This window comes from Typopeltis vanoorti, chromosome 24, assembly GCF_054136105.1.
Source record: "Typopeltis vanoorti isolate ZY-2024b chromosome 24, IOZ_Tvanoo_1.0, whole genome shotgun sequence".
In the NCBI taxonomy this organism is placed as follows: domain Eukaryota; kingdom Metazoa; phylum Arthropoda; class Arachnida; order Uropygi; family Thelyphonidae; genus Typopeltis; species Typopeltis vanoorti.
Window position 1 is genome coordinate 59,816,862 of NC_143572.1, and position 21,406 is coordinate 59,838,267.

Genomic DNA, 21,406 nt, shown 5'->3' on the forward strand with positions numbered 1-21,406 from the left:
TCACATCTAGTGTCAAAAAAACACTAGATGTGGTTTTTTTTTGATATTTCATTGACAACGTTTCATTGTTTGTATGGTTGACAGCATCTTCAGAATTGTTTAACATAAGTAAAAAACTGACAAAAAATGATTCCCCAATAGCCACTATTTCCATAAATTTGAATGACCGGAATGATGATTTAATCATGAGTTTAATTTGGGCTGCACGTATCATGTATATGTATCATATATATATATTCCTGCTCAATGAAGCTATCTATTTGTTCATCTAATGCTTACCTGATTTATCCTTGTGACTCTAGGTATACATTTGGATATTGCTTTCTTCAAACTCCCATGCACCATGTATCTCTCCCCTCCAAATTCTTATGCCATGGCTCTACTGAAAGCTGACTCCTCATCTTGTCATAATCACTTGCTTTGTAATTCCACACATATTCTTAATATAAAATTCTGCTTGTCTGGCAATCTCCCAGGTCAAGACTACATGATCACTTTCTCCAAGCAGAGGCAATATAGTTAGGTTGATTAGTGTTAAGTTCTCTGATGCATTAACAAGATCCAGCACTCTTGAACCGTGTATCCTCTCTATTACATGTTGCCTCAGGTAATTGTCTCTCAGCAGCTGTATAAATTCCATTTCTGTCCCTACCTGTAACCATTTCTCCTCTCAATCTTTGTCTCCGTAATAATTACTCGACCTGTACTCATCATGCTAATTGGTAAATGCATGTCATCTACATTTTCCCTCTTATCCCCAGGCCAATTACATATTTAGTCCTGTTGACCTCTATCTCACAAAAGATAACTTCAGATGAACAGCTCTCTGAATCCGTGTACCCATGATGTACTTCTACCCTTTGTGGCTTTAATTCTGCTGTCATTAGCAAAACCCATCCCCTCTCATGATCCTTCTGTCCTCGCTGAAGATACTATAATCTTCAGCGAGGGCAGAATATCTCTCTTCCATTACATTCCTATGACCATATCGTCCTCAGTCAACCATATCTCACTAATGCCTGTAACTTTTGGCCAAGTTGTGATAACCAATGCCATAAATCCCCCCAACCTTAATTTTGAATACTTCTGGCATTAGTGTACATAAACTGTAATATCCCCTTCAACCCACAACCTCCCATTCTGGGATATGAGGGAAAACGTAGATGACATGCACTCACAACTTCAACCACAACATCTGAGTTGAAATTCACACATTTCAAATAATTAAATGATGTTTAAGTACTGTAAAAATTTCGCTTTACCATCAATAACTTTAAATCTCAGGAATGAATCGCTCTGATTCCATTGACACTTGTTTCCCTTCTCTCTGTGCGAAAAACAACATAGTAAGTAAATATTGGTTTTAGTAGCTTAGTTAATGGATCATACAGATGGAAAGTAATCATTTCATTTCTGTGCAGTACTATGACAAATATTTTCATTAATTAAAATAGTGCAAAATATTCTACACATTAATATCATAAAATAAGCAGTTATTTTTGCTTGTTATTAAAAATAAAAATTATTTTAATAACAAGGACAAAATATTTAGAAATTTTCTTTGGGTTTGGCTGAAAACTACTGGTTGGATATACAAAGCATGTATGTAAAATATATGTGTCTGGCCCGCTACCACTTCTACGGTATACTTGGAAGTGAAGCTTGTTCAGAAGAGATCCAGTGTGTTGGCAAGCTGGAGGGGTTGTCAGGTTTTTTGGTAGGGAGATTGCAATCTTTGTTAAGTCACTGCTAATGGAAATGGCAAATGCCTCAACATTCTCCTGCTTGCTTGAGCAGTGAAAGTGGAGAAGGGAAGCCAATTTGAGTTGTGGACGTCGAAGTCCCCAAGAAGGATGACCTCACTATTAGGGTATTTTAACTGTAGAAAGTCAAGCTTTAGAGAGAGAGAGAGAGATAGTTGAATAGGTTACAGTGGTTAACGGAGTTTGAGGAGTAATAGAAACAGCATATGAAAAGGGCATGTCTGAAGTGCTGCCCTTGTGGTTGTAAGATGTGTAATTTGGGCAGTTATGGTGAACACTGTTTTTGAGGGTGTCTGGTAAGAATAGCAGTTCTGGTTTAGATGACTGTAGGTAATGATGCACATCATTTATATTGCTGTTTAGACCACGGATGTTAGTGTTTTGAAAATGACTAAAAATTTCACTGAATGCTTAAAGGAAAAAAAAATATGCAAGAGAAAATATCGCCTATTCAAATGTCATTCTTGTATGAATGATAAAGATAAAGAATAGAGGTTGCTTTACATCATAATTAGCAATACAAACTGAATTTCCAGAGGGTAGTGATGGCACTGTTGTACTTAATGAAATGAATAATCTTTTTATGAGATATTATGGTTGTGATTTTCTTCTGTAGACAGGACAAAGTACATGAGTCATCTCACATGGATAAAGAATTCAATGTATCTGTATGCAGTAAATGAGGATGATGCTCAAATGTAAAGAGTAGACACATTATCCTTTATGGCAGGGATTCTCAACCTATGCTATGCGTACCACTGCCAGGTGGTACGAAAACAGATTTGCTTACTGGTACATCTAATATCTTGAATTAAATATAGTGGTACGCCACTGGAAAAGGTTGAGAACCCCTGCTTTATGGGGAAGAATTCAGTAAACTAACAGGCAAGTTAAGGAAATTTTATCACTTTTACAAGGTAAGCTTCATGCTTAATTGCCTTTATCAGAAAAAAAAAATATTGTGACATGAAGGTTATTCTTATGTTTGCTAGATTTAGAGATACTATTTTGATCACCTGGAGCACATGCAATTTATATACAAGTTTTATATATACCGTATTTACTCGATTATATTGTAACTCACACCCCTTATTTTACTTTATGAAAATAGAAATTAAAAAGTTTTGCATATGCCTCGCACATGAAAAAAAGTTTAAACATGTTCACATTGAGATGATAGTAACTTGTTCACCGCAGTAAACAACACTCTTCTCCCCAACAGCCACTATACTGCAGAGGCAAGAAAAACAAGTAGTTTTATTGTATCACTGGATAAGGTACAGAGACATATACAGTCTATGTAATATATATTTAACCAGACTAGTAATATATTACTAGTCTTATTAAAAGATCGAATAATGGTGCAATTAGAGACAACTGGGATAAAAAAGGCACTAACTAATGGATCACATGTCCCACTCCCACAGAAACTATTCCGTATTGACTAAAATCATATGTTGTACTGCCAAACACACTATCTAACTAAAAATTATTGTCCAAACATTTGTCCAAATTTCAGTTACGTGAAACAAGTGTTTGATTACATTTGAAATTTCGATGTCATTAAGACAGATCACAAAGGCTAACCTCAAATAAAATTCTACTGGCAAATGGAAACTAACATTCTGTATAATGTGTGTGTAAGTCTGCCTGCCAGATTGATGTATAAGTGGCATGCAAACAAGCAGCAATAAAATTCAACGGAAGAGTTGAAACTTTCTATCAGTTGAGCCCATCGCATAACTTGGAAGCAGGACAAAAATGGTAATAGAAGTCCCATCAGAAGAACAATAAATAAGTGAACATGTTAAAACTAGGAAATACATGGGTGGTCTGAAAAGTTCTTGGCCTAATGATGAAAAAACGAATTTATAATTTCAAAATTATTTTTATTTTTCAACATAATCTCCCTTAAGACTAATACATTTATTCCAGTGATGGTCCAGAGCCATTATACTGTCCCTATAGTGGTTCTCAGTAAGATCTCCAGAATACCCCTCTACAGCTGCAATCACCTCTTGATTCAAAGAAAAACACCGACCAGCAAGATAGATTTTTAGTTTTGGGAAGAGATAGAAGTCAGAGAGAACCAAATCTGGGGAATAAGGTGAATGTTCCAACAATTCATAGTGGAGAGCCCTTAATTTTCCCATTGCCAAAACACCTTTGTGAGCAGGTGCATTGTCCTGATGAAAGATCATTTTTTTCTTCTGCAAACTGGGTTTTTTCTCATGAATTTTTTTGTCTAGTCTGGTTAAAATATCAAATAATATTCCCTGGTTATTGATTGCCCTTTTCAACTTTTATAAACGTTTTTTACTTTAAACAAAATGGCTTTAGCATCCCAAACACCAATACCATGACCTTGTCTTCTTTGGCACTGAACAACCAGCTTCTATCCACTGTTTGGATGCTGGTGTGTAATAGTGACTCCAAATCTCATCCATAGTAATAAATCGACACACAAAAGCAGTTTTATCATCATCATCATCAAATTCCTGACATGTACCCTCAAGGGGTGTACAGGACATGATAGTACTACATGAAAAATTTACATCATTACTAACTTCCTATCTACAATTTTCCTCTAAATCAGTCTGTTACTTATCAAGACTCCAACATTATCAGTTTAATTTCTATTGTCTAAGGCATTTTGTACCATATCAATCCACCTACAGTATATCTTGGTCTTCTTCTGGGTCGTTTTCCTGCCAACTTGGCAGGAACACTTGTTTTGCTAATTTTTCCTCACCCATTCTGTTTAAGTGAACATACCACCTGAGATTAGCTCTGCTAACACATTCCTGGATGCTGACAATGTCAAGTTCTTTCCTAATATCCTCGTTTTTAATATGATATTGCCATTGCCGCCATCTGTTCATGCCTCTAATCTTTCTCAGGACTCTCATATCTGCAGTCTCTAGTCTTTGGTCAAGTGTTTTACTTCTGACCCAGCTCTCAGATCCATAAGTCAAAACTGGTTTGAACACTGTCTTGTATACAGCTAATTTAGTGTTCCGACTAATTTCTCTCTTATTCCATATGAATTTATTCAATTGACTACCTACCATGCCAACTTTGTTGATTCTGTTGTCTATTTCCATATTTAATTTACCATCTTCACTAAAAATCGTGCCTAAGTAGCTAAAATGTTTTACTTGTTCCACAGGTTCCCTGTTCACAACACAGTTGACATTTTCAACAACTCTACCTATTTTCATTGTCTTTGTCTTTTTGTTGCTGACCTTCATACTATATCTATTACAACAGTTATTCAATTTAGTCAGGGAATCTTGCAAACTTGTAGCAGATTTATTTAGAAGTATAACATCATCTGCATAATGCAAAGAGCTGACATTAACATCTTCAATTCTGATATCATGTTTAATACCACTTTCCTTCATAATGTTATCTATATAGATAATGAATAACAGAGGGGATAATGTACATCCTTGTCTCACACCAGATTTAACATTAAACCATCTTCCTGAACTTCCTTCAATTCTAACTGCTGACTTACAACTCAAATAAAGACTAAGTATTGCTTGATATAATGCCCCATTGACACCATATAACTATAGCGTATTGAATAGCTTCTCTCTTGCCACCTTGTCATATGCCTTTTCCAAATCGACAAAACTTAAATACAGATCTTGATTATATTCCCATGCTTTTTCAACTATTTGTTGTAAAGTGAAGATCTGATCCTGACAGCCTCTGTTTGGATTGAATCCAGCTTTTTCTTCACCAAGCTTTTCTTCCACAATTCTTCTCAATCGTTTCTCAAGTATACTTGCATAGATCTTGCCTGGAACACTCAGTAGGGAAATACCTCTGTAATTCTCACATTCAGTTTTATTTCCCTTTTTATATATGGGTACTATTAGAGATCTACTCCAATCATCGGGAATTCGTCCCTCTGTCCAGGCTTTCTGAACTATGCAGTGCAGCCACTGTAAGACTTTTATACCACCATACTTCAGCATTTCTGGTCGAATATCATCTACTCCTGCTGCCTTTCCACATTTCAAGCCTTTGATGGCTTTTTCTACTTCAAGTATGGATATGTATTCTGACTGTATGCCTGATGAGTTTTTTACCACTATACTATCACTGCTTGTTTCATTTTGCAATTTTTCGAAGTAATTACTCCATACTTCAAGGATATCTTTTTCTCCTGTTTTCATGTCACCTTTATCATATCTAATTCCTTTTACAGCACTCTTTCCTCCATTTCTGAGGTTCTTCAACAACCTCCAGAATATCTTACCACTTCTTGATATTTATTTTCTATGTTCTCGCCCAAGTCCTCCCATGACTTTTGTTTAGCTAGTTTTACACAGTGTTTTGCTTTATACATTTGTCTCTGTATTCTCTAAGAGCACAAGCTGACTTATTTGCCAGGAACTTTTGATATGCTTTCTTCTTTTCCTTCACTGCCTCTTTAACTTCCTGTGTCCACCATGGAGTTCTGATTTTTCCATCCTTGTAGACAACCTCACCTCATGCCTCTCTGGCTGAATCAGTCAGGGTTTTCTTCAAGGCTTGCCACTGAATCTCCAAGGTTTGGTTCCTGGTTCTCAAATTCTTTCATTTTTTCTTCAATAATCTTTGTGTATTTTAGTCTACAGTTCACATCAGAGAGCTACTCAACTTTTATTCGCTTTAAAACTTTCTACCATGCTATTCTTTTCAATATGAAATTCAATTTTATCTTGCTCAAGACTAGATAGTGATCTTCCAATTTCAAATCCTCTGTACACTCTGGTGTCCTGCACCAGGGAGAAAACATCACTATCAACAATAACATAGTCAATGAGACTTTTCTTATTCCTAGCCTCTTCTCTCCATGTGAATTTGTGCACAATTTTATGTTGGAACATGGTGTTAGTGATAACCAGTCCATGTCCTGAGCAGAAATCCAACAGGTATTTGCCATTATTATTAGCTTTGCTCTTTTCTGCAAATTTTCCCAAAATATTTTTGTATGTCTGACAATCATTTCCTACTCTGCTATTTAGATCCCCAACAAGGACCAACTTTTCCTTTTTCATTGTGTCAGTTGTTTTTTCTAAAGCATCAAAAAATTCCTTCACTTCTACTTTAGTAGAACCTGCTGTGGGACTATAGGCATAAATAAGTCTCATTGTTCAATTCCCCATTCTGATATTTGCCCACATCACTCTACTTGAGACCGCCTGCCATTCAAGAAGATTAGCCTCGTATTTTGTATTGAATACTATGGCTACTCCTTCTTTTCCTTGATTGTCATTTCCTGAATATAACATTTTGTATTTATTGCTCAGAAAGATCTCACCAGTTTTTGTATTTTTTGTTTCAGTCACCCCTATTATGTCGATCTGGTGCTCATCTAATTCCTCAGCTAGCTCCATTTCTTTGCCATTCAGGCTTCTTATGTTGATAGTACCAATCTTTAACTCTGGTGATGTTGAGTTGGGGTTTGTTTTCAGATTTGTTCCAGTAGCTGAATTTTCGCTGTTCGCCCTGGTTCCCTGGCGAAAACAACGGGGGCCTTGTTTAACAGGGCGATGCCCCAGCTGGCATAGAATTTTGTCATGTTGTACCATCATTTTTTATTTTGGTTTAAGCCAATAAGAATACATTTTGGTCGACTAAATCCCAAATTGCCAGCCGATCCTCGCTCGTTCAGTATCTAGGTAGATACCCAACAAGGTGCACCACGAGAAGGTGAAGATGGACATTAGGTCAGAAGACCTCGTCGGTTCTCTGCATTCCTTTAAATGCTATGTGGAGGTCTCCTCTCAGTTATACAGCTTTGACCCTTAAGCACCCCTATCAGTTTTATTCTTGTTAAAATGCTCCAAGCACTGTTCAGAGATTTTCATGTGAGTGCATTTTTGATCTGCTGTGAGCAAGCGTGGCACCCATCTTGCGCAAAGCTTTTTGCAATTCTTCATGTAAAATATATCCTACACATTCTTTTGAAATGCTTATAGTCTCAGCAATTTCATGCACTTTCACCCGCCGGTCATCTGATACCATATTGTGCACTTGATCAATGATTTCTGGTGTTGTTACACTTTTTGGATGTCCTACACATGGATTATCTTCAAGATGGTAGGCTGTGTTTAAACTCGACAGCCCATTTCTTAATTTTCGAAAATGAAGGAGAAGAGTGCCCATACATTTTGAACCTCGAATTAATTTCTTTTGGCATTAAACTTTCTTTTACAAAGAATTTTATAACTGCATGATACTCAATTTTATTCATTTCAAGGGATACAGACAACACTTTGGCTTCCGACAACTGTATAAAAAAAACTGCTTGTAATTGACTTGCAATTTCAAATCAATGCTTATGACAGATGTACCAACTTAGAAAAAAAAATCTTGCCGATAGGATTGCCATTTATAGTTGAGGCTGAGAACTTTTCAGACCACCCATGTATATAGTGTTATGCTGTTATGGCGGTTTCAGAAATTTTGGAATTTGGTTGAAGAGAAACAGCATTTCAAAGGAACAATTGTCAGCTTGCCGTTGTCGTTGAGTTGCGCAATGTTTTGTTAATACCACACCAATCATAATTCACTATGAGTAAATAATAATGTGCTTGAATAATAAATAACCAGGTTTTAAATCACATACAGGTAACCCTTGTATAACGCGAATGTTAGGTTCTATAGAAATGCCTCATTATATAAATCATGTTATGCGAGACTTAGATCACATAGAAAAAGTAGGGTTATGTTCCGAAATCGTTTTTTTTATTATTATTATATAAACAACGAGAAATCCAACAAAAAAAAATTTATTTAATTCAGGTAATTCCTGTAAGTTAAGAAAACATATAAACTATGAAACAAATACATAGTATAAAATTATAAAAATTACAAATTGTACATAAACTTCATTGCACATAATGCATAAAGGTTTTAGGCAAAATAAAATAAAGTGCATATTTTAATCGTCATCAATGTCTTCAAAACTAAACATTTCATAGATGCTCTTTATCTACGTGTGGCCAGATGTCATCACTTGGATATCATTTGTATAATTCTCATTGCATACTTCGGCTGATTTAGTTATCAAGAAGTCAGTAATAAGACCTCTCTTATTACTGTGCAGCAATTTTTTATTAAGTTCATAACATGGAGCTAAGCAAATATCCAGTTGTCTCGTGAATTTTCCTGAGCGCTCCATTGAGGGATCGTTATTCGTAAAATAACTTCCTAGATTCCTAACTTTCTTGCCAAGTTCAATCCTTCTGCTAATTTCTTTAAACTGAATTCTTTAACGGATTTATCACAATCAGAATCTTCGGCAGAACTTTCCCAGCAATTTGGTTCGACGTCATCTGTTAATAGTACCAGTTACTCCTCCTCATTTAAATCTGTTTCCCCATCAATTAATTCAGTAATTTCGTTTTCAACCATATGGCTTTTAAATGGCCATTACTATATACATACATTTTTTACATAAAAGAAAGCATTACATGTTGTATGTAACTCACCAGAAAATAAAGTGCCCAGCTTGAGATTAGCACACTTGTGATTTTTAATGTGCTTTCCTAACAGAAAACGAAGACAATTTTCAAAATTAAACACTTTATACAGTAAACAATCGTATAAAGTTTAAAACTACTTATTGAAAAAAGAAAAGAATTTAATTTGGAAACTCATCTTTTGTTTGTAGATTAGAAAAAAGCATTTGACAAAGTAAAAAGATATATACTGTTTGATATATTACAAGGAATAAATATACCTAATATTTTACTGCATGCAATATTGAATATATATAAAGATAATGAAATAAAAATAAAAATAAATGAAAAGTTGTCTGAAAAACAATCTCTAAGCCAAGGAGTAAGACAGGGATGTCCCCTGTCTCCAACACTTTTCAATATTTACATTAATGAAATATTAATACAGTGGAACACCTTAAACAATCAAGGTTTAGAAATTTCCCGGAATAACAAAATAAATATGCTATTATTTGCAGATGATCAGGTAATAATATCAGATAAGGAAGACAATTTACAAAGAGCAATATATAATTTAAACATCATAGTAGAACAGTTTGGAATGAAAATTTCCATAGATAAAACTAAAACAATGGCATTTTGTGGACAAACTCCAGTTAGAAGCAAAATAGTTATTAATAATAAAATAATAGAACAGATAAATACTTTCAGTTATCTTGGATGTGAAATATCATATGAAGGAGAAAAAGTCAAAATTAAAAACTTCAAAATTTTTATAGATTATAGGTCTGATAAATAGAAACTCAACCCAAAAATAGTACAAAAAGAAACACGTTTGAAAATATACAATACTTTAGCCATGCCCACATTATTATATGGCAGTGAAATTTGGGCAATAAACAGACAAGATAAACAAAGAATAAAAACAAGTGAAATGAGATTTATGAGAAGAACTGCAAAATACACATTATTAGATCAAAAAAAAAAAAGGAACGAAGACATTTTAAAAGAACTGAAAACAAAATCAATAAAAGGAAAACTAGACAATTATAAACCAAAATGGATTGAACATGTAAACTGAATGGCCAACACCTGACATCCTAAACAAATACTAAAATATAAGCCAATTGGAAAGAAAAGACAGGGTAGATCTCAAAAAAGGATATTGGATAGATAATGAGACTGGAACAGACTAATATGGTCTATACCCGTATTTAGTGTTATGATGATGACAATCGACGTACATGCGTGCTAAATTTCCTTTAATATAAATTCACTACCTCGAGTGGGAGTTAAATGGATGAATAACATCATTAAGCTTGAGCTGCAAAAAATGAAACAATTGTGGTTGAAATTTAAGAAGAAAGGTGACCTGCAGGCACACTAACACTACAAAGCACAGGCTAGAAGGGTAACTAGTGTGGTAAGAAAAGCAAAAGCAGATTATGAAAGGAAATTAGCAATGCAAGCTAAAGTGAATCCCAAACAGTTCTTTCGATATGCTGCAAGCAAAAGAAAAAATGTATACAGCAAAATGATTCTAAGGAATGCCAATAGTAGAGAGGTAATTGATTAGGTCGAAATAATAGAATTACTAAGTGAACACTTTGCAAGAGTATATCATCCAGGCTGCGATATTGCAGGAATGAGAGAACGAATGGTTGCCACAGGAATTGAAGTGAATGAAATGGAGGTGAATAGTATATTACAGAACCTTAATGTAAATACATCTGTGGGATTGGATGGTATACTAGCTTGGGTCTTATGTGAAGCGGCAAAAGAATTGTCAGTTCCCTTGACCATATTGTTTAACTAAGTCTCATCTCTGGGTTAGTCCCGAGGGGCGGAAAGAGGGGAAGGTAGTTCCATTACATAAAGGAGGTTCCAAGACTGCTGTTGTAAATTACCAACCGATTAGCATATCAGGAATCGTTGTCAAGGTTTTTGAGATATTAGTCAGGAGCAAAATACAAAATACAGGAACGGATAGATGAAAATCGGATACTGCAGGGAGAATAGCATGGTTTTGTGAAGGGTAGATCATGCCTCAGTAACTCAGTAATGATGGCTGAACTGGTTAAGGGTAATGGATTTACAGTGATACTGCTGGACTTTTGCTAAGGCCTTTGACAGGATACCACATGGAATTCTAATCAGTAAACTGCAGCACGTGGGGATGAATATAGGGTAGGTGGTGAGATGGATAGGAGGGTTTGATGGAGAGATATCAGAGAGTAGTTTATTCAGGAGTTGATTCCAGAAGAAGGCCTGTTACTAGTGGTGAGCCACAGGGTTCTGTTCTTGGGCCACTGCTATTTAGTTTGTTCATTAATGATATAGGAAAGGATTTGAGAGGAACTGTTTATTTATTTGCTGATGATGCAAAGTTGGGTAGAGCAATAGTGAATGAACATGATGTCAAAATTTTGCAGGATGATTTGGATAGATTGGCAGTCTGGACTAATGAGAATGGATGTCAGTTTAATGTAGCAAAGTGTAAGGTTGTGCATTTTGGGGTGAAAACATTAGCAGCAGTATATCATATTGGTGGAACTGTACTCCGAAGCCAGAGATTTTGGTGTGTTGTGGATAGGGAGTTGTTGAAGTTTAGGGAGCACATTGCAAAAGTGGCTAAATCAGCTCATCAGATCACTTGGTTACTGAAGAATACTCTGATGAGCAGAGATAAGCAAGTTATTGTTCCTCTTTATCAAGCCTTGATAAGACCCCATCTTGACTACTGTGCCCAGATCTGGGCACAGTAGTCAAGGTGGGGTCTAGGTTTCTTCTTGATGGGGAGGAGGGTGAGAGGATTCAGAGGCGAGTGACCAAGATAATAGCTGGTCTATGGAATGAACCTTATGAGAAGAAGTTGAAGATCTGTGGTTATAGAAATTGGTTGATAGGCAGAAAAGGGGTGATATGATTGAGACATTCAAATTACTGAAGAGTTTTTACAAGATTAATTCAGAGAAAATTTTTCAGAACAGGTCTGGTAATGGGAGAACTAGGGGGGGGGCATCCATGGAAACTGAGCAAGGGTGTAGTTAGCAAGGATGTTAGAACTAAGTTTTTTACTTGGAGAGTGGTGAATGAGTAGAATAAGCTGCCAGAGTTTGTTGTGGGTTCTATGACTGTAAATAAATTCAAAGCAAAGTGTGATAGATACTGTGCAAATGCCGAATAATTATTCTTGATATGATGTTTAGGGCCTCCCTCGATGAGTCTATGGACTCCTTGCAGTTGCCCATAATAATAATAATAATTATGGTTTATGTTTCCATCATGTGTTAATGTTTTTTTTCTTTTTTTAGTCATATGAATGTTTCTGTGTGTGTGTGTGTGTGTGTGTGTATATAATATTATTTATTTTGTCATTTTTTCAGCTGCCATAATTTGCTTACACCACACGTTTATTTGATAAACAAACTCTTTATCCAAATGTTAAGATCAATGAGTGTCAAAAAACCGTTGTGTGGTAGTGAAAGGCCATTTAAGTAATTTTTTTTTATGAGAACAGGTTGAAGATCTGTGGGTTACGAAATTGGTTGATAGGCAGAAAAGGGGTGATATGATTGAGACATTCAAATTTGTTGTGGGTGCATGTTATGAATTCAAAGCAAAGTATAATAGTACCGTGTGAATGCTGAATAGTTGTTCTTGATAAAAAATATAAAACTTATAGATAAACTAACCATACATTTTTAATTCGTATGTATGTTCGTACAATATTGCCTACCGGTTTCGCTAGTAACTGACTAGCATTTCAAGGCTTGCACAGTACAAAAAATTTATAAATACAAAAAAGGTTTAAGAATACAAAAAATGTTAGTACCTGTTAGGTAGCTAAGGTAACACGTTCGTGTGACATGTCTGTATGAATTGTGACTTTCTACTAAGTATCATGAACATGCGTTACATGCAAACACGTAATATGATTATTCGTGTACTGTAGTTCTGTTCAACTGAGTGAATTAATTAGATTTTTCCAAGTATCGTTCAGTATGGCCCCTTGATTTCTGTTTAGGTTGCTGCCTGTACGTAGCACTACTGCCGCTTCTTTGAATAATCGATGTCTGTAATCATCAACTACGTAGGGCATAGAGCTGTTATCCCAGTCTATAGTGTGGTTTGAAGTTGAAAAGTGATGTGTACTAAACCGGAGGTGATCGTTCTGTTGTGATTTACATCGCCAACATGTTCTTTCTGTCTTATTTCCAGGCTTCTTGAAGTTTGTCCAGTGTAGGAAAGGCCGCACGTGCATGGAATGTTATACACACGTGGATATTTATAAAATGGAACACTATCCTTAGGAGATCTTAGATGCTGTCTGATGCTAGTAGTTGGTTTAAATACAACCCTGATGTTATGGGCTTTTAACAATCTCACAATTTTGGTGGATATTGAACCCATAAAGGAGATGACTGCTGTTGAAATTTGCTGGGAGACTGTTCTTTCTTGTTGGTTATCTTTGTATAGAAATTTGTCGATGATGTTTCGAGGATAACCATTTTGCGATAGTGTTATAGCGATTTGGGACAGTTCTGTCTGAACTTCATCGTCGGAGATAAAGTTTCTGGCTCGATTTCTCAACATGTGGATAATGCTCTGTTTATGTGACCTATGATGGTTTGAAGAGTAATGTAGATATCGTCCAGTGTCTGTAGGTTTTTTGTAAATGGACAATTTGAAATTGTTATCTTGTCTTTTAACTAGTATGTCCAAGAACTGTAGTTGTTCGTTTTTTTCTACTTCTAGAATAAATTTGATTTTATTGTGGAGTGAGTTGATTCTATTGACAAACATATGTAGGTTTTCCATGTCGTCCTGCCATATGGTGAAGATATCATCCACATATCTCCACCATATTGAAGGTTTAGGAGTAATGGTGGTAAAGATTTCATTTTCAAATTTCTCCATGAAAAGGTCTGCACATGGTGGTGACAGAGGGCTGCCCATGGCTAGGCCTTCTAATTGTTGGTATATTTTTTTGTTAACTTTGAAGAAATTTGATTGTAGGCAGTGCTTGAACATCTTTGTAATATCAGCAGGAACGAGATCTTTGATAATGTTCATGACTTCTTCTACTGGTACATTCGTGAATAGGGATACTACGTCTAGACTGGCCATTATGTCTGTGTTATCTTCACGTTTTTAAGTTTGCCTACAAATTGTTGAAAATTTTTTATGAATTTTTTTTTATCATGTGGTCTATATTATTCCAGGTTGTGTAATCTAGACTATTAGAAATGTCATCAAAATGGTTGCGGCAATTAACATCACTTATATTCAATTCTTAGCTGATGTGTTGGATTCTTTCTCTGAGTAGTGACAATGAAGTCCTTTGGTAAATTCTTTTGGCTTCTATGGATTGAATATGTCCTTTGATGATAAGGAATTTAGGGATAATAGAGAAATCCCTACACCTTTTTAGGAATGTTAAATGGTTCAGTAGCTTGGCCTTTCTGCATTTTTCCTTTTTTAGGCATCATACTTTGTGTTTCATTAATCTGTTTAGGTTGCTGACTGTGCAAGCCTTGAAAAACCTAATCAGATACTTGCAAAACTGGTTAGGCAATATTGTATGAACATACGTACAAATTAAAAATCTATAGTCATTATATATTTTAACATTTTACGACCAAAAATATGTATAATTTAAACAGTTTAATGAAACACAAAGTACGGTGCCTGGAAAAGGAAAAATGCAGAAAGGCCAAGTTACTGAACCACCTAACATTCCTAAAAAGGTGTAGGGATTTCTCTATCATCCCTAAATTCCTTATCATCAAAGGACATATTCAATCCATACAAGTCAAAAAAATTTACCAAAGGACTTCATTGTCACTACTCAGAGAAAGAATTCAACACATCAGGTACAAATTGAATATAAGTGATGTTAATTTCCTCAACTATTTTGATGACATTTCTAATATTATAACTAAGATGAAAAGCCAAACGGCTATTTTTTCTAGGGAAGTTAATTAAATTAAGAGGATAAAAATCCCTTATTATTTTACATCCAGTATGCGAAACTCTAAGATCGAAAACTACGATCTATGAGTTTCATGCCGAAGAACTATCGGCAAATCCAAGCATAAGTGACCACCTGGTAGTACAACACCAAGGCAACTCGAAGCAAAGGTGGAGCAAGCTCCCTCACTATCCTTGATATTTTTCTCATAATGTAAAAACACACAGCTCCTAGGAGATGTAATACTACTTTACATTATGAGGAGAGGTCACTACCCAGACCAGTTTCAACCTTTTTTTGAGGTCTCATCAGTGAGTAGCTAGACCTGGATGATATCAAAGTTTAAGTGAAAAGAACTTGCATACTTTCGCTATACGAATGCCAGAAAGGTGTGCCCATATATTATATTATAACTAAGATGAAAAGCCAATCGGCTATTTTTTCTGTCAAAGTTAATTAAATTAAGAAGGCCTGGAAGGCCTAGCCATGGGCAGCCCTCTGTCATCACTATGTGCAGACCTTATAGGTCTGCACATAGTGATGACAGATCTTCATAGTGAAGACAAGATAACAATTTCAAACTGTCCATTTACAAAAAACCTACAGACACTGGACAATATCTACATTACTCTTCAAACCATCATAGGTCACATAAACAGAGCATTATCCACATGTTGAGAAATCGAGCCAGAAACTTTATCTCCGACGATGAAGTTCAGACAGAACTGTACCAAATCGCTATAACACTATTGCAAAATGGTTCTCTTCGAAACATCATCAACAAATTTCTATACAAAGATAACCAACAAGAAAGAACAGTCTCCCAGCAAATTTCAGTGACAGTCATCCCCTTTATGGGTTCAATTTCCACCAAAATTGCGAGATTGTTAAAAGCCCATAACATCAGGGTTGTATTTAAACCAACTACCAGCATCAGACAGGATCTAAGATCTCCTAAGGACAGTGTTCCATTTTATAAATATCCACGTGTGTATAATATTCTATGCACGTGTGGTCTTTCCTACGTTGGACAAACTTCGAGAAGCCTAGAAATAAGACAGAAAGAACATGTTGGCAATGTCAATCACAACAGAACGGTTATCTCTGGTTTAGCACATCACTTTTCAACTTCGAACCACACTATAGATTGGGATAACAGCTCTATGCCCTACGTAATTGATGATTACAGACATCGATTATTCAAAGAAGCGGCAGTAGTGCTACTTATAAGCAGCAACGTAAACAGAAATCAAGGGACCATACTCAATGATACTTGGAAAAGTCTAATTCCCTCAGTTCAACAGAACTACAGTATGCAAATAATCATATGATGCAATTGCATGTAACGCATGTTCATGATACTTAGTAGAAAGTTACAATTCATACAGACATGTAATGCGAACGTGTTACCTTAGCTACCTAACAGTTACTAACGTTTTTTGTATTCTTAAACCTTTTTTGCATTTATCAATTTTTTTGTACTCTGCAAGCCTTGAAAAAGGCTAGTCAGTTACTAGCGAAACCGGTAGGCAATATATACAAACATACGTACAAATTAAAAATCTATGGTCAGTTTATCTATAAGTCTTATATTTTTTTAACATTTTATGACCAAAAATATGTATCATTTAAAAAAGTTGTTCTTGATGTGATGTTTAGGGCCTCCCTCGATGAGTCTAAGGACTCCTTGGAGTTGTCCATAATAATAATAATAATAATTATGGTTTATGTTTCCATCATGTGTTAATGTTTTTTCTTCTTCTTTTAGTCATATGAATCTGTCTATGTATATGTGTGTGTGTGTGTATATATATATTTATATAATATTATTTATTTTATAATTATTTTTTCAGCTGCCATAATTTACTTACACCACACGTTTATTTGATAAACAAACTCTTTATCCAAATGTTAAGATCAACGAGTGTCGAAAAACCGTTGTATGGTAGTGAAAGGCCGTTTAGGTAATTTTTTTTTTCATATGTTTAATAAATATATATGATATTTAATTACACACTTGAGAGAAATGTTATCTGCTAATGTTCAATAATTCTGTAAATACTTTGATGGGTTCATAATATTTAGTACTGCACAATGAGACATCTGTTTGACTTTGATACATTATTAATATACTATAGTTTGTTTATTAACTTTTATTGTTGGAATTACTATACAAGTATAATAAAAAAACAAAACAATAAGTAATGTGTATAAATTTATGTTAGTGCTGCATTAACAAAAATTCATAGTGTTGCTTCTGCTGTTAACTCAGTTTTTTTTTTAATTGTTTAAAAAAATAAACACGCAGTTCTCATTTAATTTTTGAAATACCATATAATATATCTAACCAAAGTTAAAACTGTCTACAAGAGCTTATGTCCTCTGCAGTTGCACTTAGCATTTCTAAATTCAAACATCAGCAGTACTGATTACTAATAGTGAAAATGACCATCATATTTTTAATCTTTGTGATTAGAAATATGATGAAACTTACAGAAAATGTTTTTCTTTTTATCTTTTTTGTGATTGTTAATTTTAATTAATAACTGTAACATAAAACTTGACTATGTATTCTTTGCTTTAGACTTCAGTGTTACTTGCTTATGCAATAATGTAGCATACACAAAAAAAAAGCTCTTTTAACTACTTCTTATTTTTATGTTACTTGGGTAATTGGAAGACTATCTGGAAGTAAAGCTTTATAAAGATTTTAAGAGTAGGTTTAAATGTGACATTCTTTTCCACAAACAATTCAAGAAAAATAATATAAATTCACAGAAAGAAATTTTGTCTGGAAGTGAGTCACTCTACAGGAAACATAGGCTTTCAGAACACAGTTTTATTGATGACAGTGTTACATTCAAATTTTATGTTTGCTAGCTCAGAATGAATTGAAGTGAGAGCACTATAATTGCAATTTAAAGGGGCAGAGGAAATTTTTTTTTTTTATTGTCCAGTGTGTGTGACAACTACCTTGAAGTGAAATAGCTTAAAAAAAATGTTTTCTAGATACAGGTTTGAGGATAATCTATCCCTTACTCCATCATGGTACTGAATGTGGTGTTTTCCAACCTTAAGTGGATGCAGTTGATGAACAGATAAATCACTACTTTCTTTTTAGGAGTAAACTGGATGTGATCTAGTTTTCAAGCTGCAGGATATATACCAGTTGAGTAGGGGAATATGCAGAGGATCTCAAAGGAAGTGCCTCTTTGATACTCTCAACTTTGGAGCACAAGCTTTCAGAACACTCGTAGAATGGCTTCAGGACTAAATTGATTTCTTTCTTTCTTTTCAGAGTCGGTGGGGGGGATTTGAATGCTTTGCGTTTCAAATGGTAGAGAAGTAGTTATTAGGATCATCATTTCAGCAATTGGAGGAAAACTAAGAAATCAGAAGATTGTCTTTTTCACTGGACAATAATGCAATAGAACCATCTTACTGAAAGATTTTGAAGTGTGTTGGACAAAAGTTATGACTAAAATGCAGTGGCAAGTGACCAGAAAGTATGACTGCCATTTCATTGTGATAAAGGTTTCTTGCATTTGACACTTTCAAAATCAGTTTTGGATGTGTTAATAATTTGCTTACAGATATTTCAAGTATTAGTATGTGCTGAAAAAGATGAAGAATTTTGATGAAAATCATTTATCATATGCTTGATTTTTCTCTTCAACATTGTTGCCACAGTTCCTGTAGAACTACATCTTAGATCAGGTTGGAAGTTTTTTCCACTTGGTTAGACTATCAATTATATATTTAGTTTATCCTTTATCCAAGTGTAAGCAAACAAAGTTTGCACCTCAAATATCTTCAGGACCGGGGCAAATCGTGGCAAAGGTGGACAAACTTCACATCACTAGCTTTAGTATCCCATAGTACAAAGCACATCTCCTTGCAGACATGTATAATGCTATGCATTATGGGAAGGGTCACTACTCAGACTGGTTTCAATCTTTATTGAGTTTCCCCAATCCTGAAGATACTTCAGGCGCAACCTTTGTTTGCTTACACATGGATAAAGGATTAAACTAAATATATAATTTATAGTCTAACCAAGTGGAAAAAAATTTCCAACTTCATTCTCTAATCCAGAATAATTTATTAATAAGGTGTGACACCTTTTGGCAACTCATATAGGTAAATATGACTTCTGCATTGCTTCAACCTTGGTATCACCTCTGGGTCTGGCTCCTACTGAATAGACCTCAATAAAGTTCGAAACTGGTCTGGGTAGTGACTCTTCCCATAATGCAAAGCATTATACATGTCTGCAAGGAGATGAGCTTTGCATTATGAGATACTAAGGCAAGTGATGTGAAGTTTGTCCACCTTTGCCACGAGTTACCTCATTCCTGAAAATACTTCAGGTGCAAACTTGGTTTGCTTATACTTGGATAAAGGATTAAACAAAATATATAATTTAGATAAGAATTAAAGTGGATGGGGTATAAATATTTCCATACCTGTAAGAATTATTTCAGTGTTGCATTCTGATACTCAATGCAAACGCTTGGTTCAGAAAATAGAAACAACAATCCAGCTGGAGAAATGAAGCACGGAAATCATGAACATTGTATTACTTTATATTTTCATAATGGCAGAGCCTCCATAGCTCAGTCAGCATACATGAAGCCCTTTGGTCGGAAAGACCTGAGTTTGATTCCGGTCTAAGATGTGAGGAACTTTATCTGGTCTTCTTTGCTAAAGGTGAGTTAGCCAGTCTCATATGCAGATAGTCCGTTTTTTTCACCTGGAAATTTGGGTTTTTCATCCCCCCAGAACACACAAACACATCTCATCATCAAATTCCTGACATGTATCCTCAAGGGGTGTACAGGATATGATAGTACTACATGAAAAATTTACATCATTACTAACTTCCTATCTACAATTTTCCTCCAAATCAGTCTGTTACTTGTTAAGACTCCCACATTATCAGCTCTTATATTTTTATTGTCTAAGGCACTTTGTACTGTATCACTCCACCTATATCTTGGTCTTCCTCTGAGTCATTTTCCTGCCATCCTGGCAGAGAACACTTGTTTTGCTAATCTTTCCTCGCCCATTCTGTTTAAGTGACCATACCACCTGAGATTAGCTCTGCTAACGCATTCCTTGATGCTGACAATGTCAAGTTCTTTCCTAATATCCTTGTTTTTAATATGATATTGCCATTGATGCCAACTGTTCACGCCTCTGATCTTTCTTAGGACTCTCATATCTGCGGTCTCTAGTCTTTGGTCAAGTGTTTTACTTCTGACCCAGCTCTAAGATCCATAAGTTAAAACTGTTTGAACTGTTTTGTATAGCTAATTTAGTGTTTTGACTAATTTCTCTCTTATTCCATATAAATTTATTCAGTTGACTTCCAACCATACCAGCTTTGTTGATTCTGTTGTCTATTTCCATATTTAATTTATCATCTTCACTAAAAATCATGCCTAGGTAGCCAAAATGTTTTACTTGTTCCACAGGTTCTCCGTTCACAACGCAGTTGACATTTTCAACGATTCTACCTATTTTCATTGTCTTTGTCTTTTTATTGCTGACCTTCATACCATATCTATTATTCAATTTAGTAAAGGAATCTTGTAGACTTGTAGCAGATTTATTTAGAAGTATAACATCATCCGCATAAAGCAAAGAGCTGACATTAACATCTCCAATTTTGATATTATGTTTAATACCATTTTCCTTCATAATGTGATCCATATAGATAATGAATAACAGAGGGAATAATGTACATCCTTGTCTCACAACAGACTTAACATTAAACCATCTTCCTGTACTTCCTTCAATTATAACTGCTGACTTACAACAACTCAAATAAAGACTAAGTATTGCTTGATATAATGCCCCATTGACACCATATAACTTCGAATAGCTTCTCTCTTGGCACCTTGTCATATGCCTTCCTTTCAGATCGACAAAACTTAAAGACAGATCTTTGTTATATCCCGTGATTTCTCAACTATTTGTCGTAAAGTGAAGATCTGATCCTGACAGCTTCTATTTGGCCTGAATTCAGCTTGTTCTTCAACAAGCTTTTCTTCCACAATTCTTCTCAACCGTTTCTCAGGTATACTGATATAAATCTTGCCAGGAACACTGAGTAGAGAAATATCTCTGTAATTCTCCCATTCAACGTTATTTCCCTTTTTATATATGGGTACTATTAGAGATCTACTCCAATCATCAGGAAT

General features: G+C 35.1%; 1 protein-coding gene across 2 annotated transcripts in view; it reads left to right on the plus strand.

Annotated features, from left to right (window-relative positions):
- The window catches only part of LOC150093275 (proline-, glutamic acid- and leucine-rich protein 1-like), a 270,371-nt gene that overhangs the window by 118,204 nt on the left and 130,761 nt on the right, over positions 1–21,406 (plus strand). For both annotated transcript variants that reach the window (XM_090413693.1, XM_090413694.1), the window contains one exon: positions 17,054–17,164. In XM_090413693.1, the coding sequence (XP_090269819.1) occupies positions 17,054–17,164 (111 nt within the window). The remainder of the gene's footprint in view (positions 1–17,053; positions 17,165–21,406) is intronic.